Raw genomic sequence first — 4,775 nt, forward strand, 5'->3', positions numbered from 1 at the left:
TAAAGCATTTAACTTAATTCCCGTCGTATGCAAATCAGAGAAGGGAAAATAATCAAACATGATCTATGAACATTTCTGAGTCGGATCATGCTAAAATCGTTTTTGCAGAGTGTAATGTCCGCGTTCAGTAATCGTTACGGTTCACTCCATTCAAGTTCACCAGCCCACACGCCCGTTCCACCACCGGAAAACTGTATTCTAGAGATGGCCACGTCAAGGGTACAACAATCCCCACCTCTAACCATACAAAACTCAACGTGACGCATCTGCGACAAAACAGAACACTACATCTCCCCTCCCTTGAGGGTTTACAGGGTTACATATCCCAGGTTGACCATGTCACGGGGAATATCGGTTCGGAGCCCGCCTGCGCCGACCGCGTCGGGTAGGCGTCAGCTCGAGGGGTCCTCTCGGAGCCGGGGCTTGCCCGGTGTCGGCCCCCGCGGTCGCCGCCTCGGGTGCCGACGAATCCGGCTGCGGCGGGCCCCGGGCTGGTGAGGCGGGCGCGCTCGTCGAAGGCGACGCAGGAGGGGTCCGGGCGGCGCCAGATCCCCACGGCGAGCGGGGCGCCGCTCCAGCAGGCGCACGGGGCGCCGCTCCAGCGGGAGAGCAGAGTGCCGCTCCGGCTGGCGCGCGCACCAGCGGCGGCGACGGCGACGCTTGTCCCCCGTCAGGTCGCCGCGCCCGCTCGGTCGGGCGACACGTAGCCCGTGCTGCAGGCGGAGGTAAGCTGCAGCTGGCGAGACTGTCGTCCTGTCGTCGCGCAGGTCCGGTCGGGGTGGCGGTGTCTGGCAGACGAGCCAGGTGTGCCGCATTCCACCGAACTCCGTTCTCCAGCTCGAAGGTGGCTGGAGCCAGCTGTCGGGTCACACGTAACGGCGCTGAGAACGCGGTACGTTTGCTCCCATGAACCTGTTTCTTCGGTCGGACCCAGTCGCCCACGCTGATTCGAGTCCGGCGCGTGGCGTGCCGGGCATCGTACGCGCGCTTGTTGCGCCGCTGTTGTTTCTCCACTCGGAGACGGACGATGGGGTCCGGAGGCGGCTGCTGGGCGAACACTGGCAGCTGGAGTCGCATGATCCGGCCGTGCAACAGCTCCGACGGCGCCCTGCCGGTCGAGCAGTGCGGCGACGACCGGTACCGCGCCAGCTGCAGCTGCAGATACTGCTGGAAGGGGACTTCCGACTGGTTGACCGCTGCGATGAACCACGACTTGAGAGTGCGGTTGAAGCGTTCAACCGCTCCGTTCCCCCGCGGCCAGTAGACTGATGACCGCAGGTGACGAATACCGCGCTGCTTCAGGTACGACTGAAATTCGCGGCTGGTGAACTGCGTCCCGTTGTCCGTGACGAGTTCGTCCGGGTATCCCTCACGGGACCACACCGTTGCCAGGATCCGGATGATGTCGGCCGTTGTCACAGTCGGGGTCAGTCCAACTTCCACCCACTTGCTGTGATAGTCCGTGAGTGTCACGGCGAAGCGAGCAGATGCAGGCACGTCCGGGAGAGGTCCCACGACGTCCAGCCCCAGCTTCGACCACGGTCGGTCGGGGAACGGAACTGGCTGCAGCGGTGCCTGGCTGACCGCTCCGCTGAGCACCTTGTCACTTGCTTGACACTGCTGGCAGTTCCTGATCTTCTCTGTGACGTCACGGCTCTGGCCTGGCCACCAGGAGAGCCGACGGACCAGCTGCTTCGTCCTCACGATCCCATCGTGAGAGAGATGCGCCTGTTCCACGTACTGAGCTCGCAGCTTGCTGGGGACCACAACTTGGTCCATTCCGCGCATGATGACCCCGTCCTCACGAGCTTGGAGCTCATGACGGACCGCAAAGTACGGCTGAATCTCCTTAGCGCACCGTCTCGCAGAGTCCGGCCAGCCGGTGGCGATGGTGTCCCGTAGCCGCTGGAAGACTGGATCGGACTGCGACTCCTGCCGCACTCTCTCCTCCGTGAGAGTGTCTGGTTCGTCACTCATCTCAGCTGACACGAGCGCCACGATGTCTTCACCGTCGTCGATGTCAGGTGAGTCAGACGTGTCCAGCGGCAACCGAGACAGCGCGTCGGCCACCGGGATCCGGTTCCCAGGGGTGTAGACCACTCGGTAGGCGTACGGCTGGAGACGCGCCTGCCACCTGGCGACGCGAGCTCCCGCCCTGCCGGAGAACTTCGGCGACAGCAGAGTCGTCAGGGCTGAGTGGTCCGTGCGCAGGGTGAAAAATCTGCCCCACAGGTAGATCCTCCAACGCTCCACCGCCTGTACCGCGCTGAGGGTCTCACGCTCTGACACAGAGTAGCGCTGCTCGGTGTCCGTGAAGCTCCGAGACCAGTACGACACGGGTCTCTCGGTGCCGTCCGGGTGCAGCTGTGCCAACACGGCGCCAGCACCGCGGTCTGAAGCGTCCGAGGTGACCACCGTCGGAAGAGCTGGGTCGAACGGCTGTAGGATCGGCCGGCTGGTGACCAGCTCCTTGATCCTGTTGAAGCTGGTGTCCGCTTCGTCGGACCAGTCGAACTCGGAGTCCTTCTTGAGCATTGCCGAGAGAGGTCGGACCACGGCCGCGTACCCGGTGATGAAGCGCGCGAACCAGCCTGCGAGCCCGAGGAAGCTCCGCAGCTCCTGGGAGTTGCTCGGCCGCGGCGCGGCGCGCATCGCCTCCACCGTGGCCGTCCGAGGCGTGATGCCGGCAGAAGACAGGTGATGACCACAGAAGTCTACTTCTTCCTTGGCGAAGACCGACTTCTCCATGTTGATGGTCACTCGGGCGTCTCGGAGTCGGGTGAGAACTTGACGTAGTCTCTCATCGTGCTGACCTCTGGTCTTGCCGGACACCAGTATGTCGTCCATGTAGTGTCCGCATCCAGGAACGTCCTTCAGCACGTCGTCCAGGAGTTTCTGGCAAGCCGATCCAGCTGACACCAGGCCGAAGGGTACCCTCTTGAACCTCATCAGCCCGTCGTGGGTGATGAAGGCGGTGATGTCCCTGCTGTCGGGGTGCAACTCCAGCTGGTGGTAGGCCGATCTGAGGTCCAGCTTGGAGTAGAAGACGCCGTGGAGACGGGTCTGCAGCTCCTCGATCGTTGGCAGAGGATGCACCTCTGGGACGATCTGGGCGTTCGGTCCTCTGAGGTCCACGCAGAGACGGATCTTCCCATCGGGCTTCCTGGAGACCACCAGGGGGCTCACCCATGGTGAGGCGTCGATCCGCTCGATGATGCCAGTTCTGAGAAGTCGCTGTAGCTCCTTGGAGACCTCATCACGAACGGAGAGGGGCAGTCTCCTCAGCCGGTACACCGTCGGACTGGCGTCCGGTCGCAAGACGATCCGGTGCTGGTACCCCACGATGGTGGGCAGCTCCTGCTCCGTGTCGCTCCTGTCCACAGAGCACACAGTGGGCACCAAGGTCAGTCCACCATGTCCCTGCACAGTGAGACCCAGGGCCTGCATCAGATCAAGGCCCATGACACGCTCAGAAGCACTTGTGTCAACCAGGTAGAAGGACGCATCTGCAACGGCACCACCATACTGCACACGCACAGGCAGAGAACCAACCACCTTCAGGGGAACCTTCCCAAAGCCAAACAGGTTGGTAGTCGTGGGCTCGTACTTGCATCCCTTGAACAGCTGTCTTGCAAACCCGAGGCTTAGCACAGAACATGACGCTCCAGAGTCCACTTGGAGGTCAACTTGGTGACACTTTTCCCCAACAGACATCGTCACTGGACAAGTGATCTTGTGAGGCTTCCCCTTAGATGAGCCACAGGACAAAACATTAGAGTCACTGACCTCCTTCACCATACCTCGCTGGTGAGGCTTCCGCTGTACCTGCTTCCTGCCTCCTCTCCGGGGTGTGCTGCCTCTTGCTGCAGGACCTCCTTGAGCTGAAGCTCCTCCTCCAGCTGAGTCGGCTTCGGATGAACCACCCTGGCAGAGAGCAGCCCAGTGGCCGCGCTTGCCACAGGCCCTGCAGGTGGATCGTCTGGCGGGACAAGTAGGTGCGTACGGGGCATGGTCAGTGTAGCCACAGTTCGTGCATTGCTTTTGACGAGACTGGGGCTGAGGCTGAGAAAAAACTCGTGCCACTGTGACTGGGGCAGCCTGCCCTGCCATCAAGCTCGATTCCCTTACTGAGCGCTCGTATGCCTCGGCGATACTCAACACCTTCTCAAGTGTTAGTTCCCTGTCCTGCAGAAATCGTTCCCTCAACTTAGGGTGCACCGTCTTTTCGACCACCACATCTCGGATCAACTCATCTTCCATGCTACCAAATGCACATGTTTTTGCTAATCCACGGAGAATCGAAACGTACTCTGCAGTAGATTCCGTGCTTAGTTGGGGCCGCTGTCTAAAGGTGAACCGTTCAACGATGACATTTATCTGCTCCTCGAAGTACGAGTCGAGCTGTCGGACACAGTGAGCAAAATCGTCCTCACCTTCGAGTTTCGGTAGAGGAGGTAAGGTATCATAGATGCGTTGCCCCTCCTCACCCAGGTGTGAGAGCAGCAGGGCTCGCGCCAGCCCCGGCGACATTGGCGGCCCGTCACCGGCCGCCGCGACCAAATAGACGTTGACGAAAGTGTCCTTCCATTTCGCCCACGGCTTAGGCGGCCGGCCTGGCCGTGCCAAAAATGGCGTCGGAGCCGGCACCTCATAGTTGGGCATTCTCGTCGCCAGAAATGTAATGTCCGCGTTCAGTAATCGTTACGGTTCACTCCATTCAAGTTCACCAGCCCACACGCCCGTTCCACCACCGGAAAACTGTATTCTAGAGATGG

At 61.1% G+C, this 4,775-nt stretch overlaps 1 protein-coding gene across 1 annotated transcript; it reads right to left on the reverse strand.

Annotated features, from left to right (window-relative positions):
• Window positions 1-670: 670 nt before the first annotated feature.
• LOC122364851 (uncharacterized protein K02A2.6-like) lies at window positions 671-4,530 on the reverse strand. Its single transcript, XM_043335623.1, has 4 exons — window positions 4,488-4,530; window positions 3,826-3,979; window positions 897-3,373; window positions 671-753 (listed from the first exon to the last, which is right to left on the reverse strand). Exons 1-4 carry the CDS (start codon window positions 4,528-4,530, stop codon window positions 671-673), a joined length of 2,757 nt encoding a protein of 918 aa, XP_043191558.1.
• Between the last annotated feature and the right edge of the window lie 245 nt (window positions 4,531-4,775).

This window comes from Amphibalanus amphitrite, unplaced genomic scaffold (genome assembly GCF_019059575.1).
Source record: "Amphibalanus amphitrite isolate SeventyFive unplaced genomic scaffold, NRLGWU_Aamphi_draft 000703F_arrow, whole genome shotgun sequence".
In the NCBI taxonomy this organism is placed as follows: Eukaryota; Metazoa; Arthropoda; class Thecostraca; order Balanomorpha; family Balanidae; genus Amphibalanus; species Amphibalanus amphitrite.

Excerpts from the sequence above, each read along its gene's own strand:
- LOC122364851 (XM_043335623.1), bottom strand. The coding sequence starts at position 4,530 with ATGTCGCCGGGGCTGGCGCGAGCCCTGCTGCTCTCACACCTGG. Across the intron at positions 3,374-3,825 it reads GGAGAGGAGGCAGGAAGCAG|GAGCGACACGGAGCAGGAGC; the intron begins GTACAGCGGAAG and ends CTCTGTGGACAG. Across the intron at positions 754-896 it reads ACAGGTTCATGGGAGCAAAC|GACGACAGTCTCGCCAGCTG; the intron begins GTACCGCGTTCT and ends GCGCGACGACAG.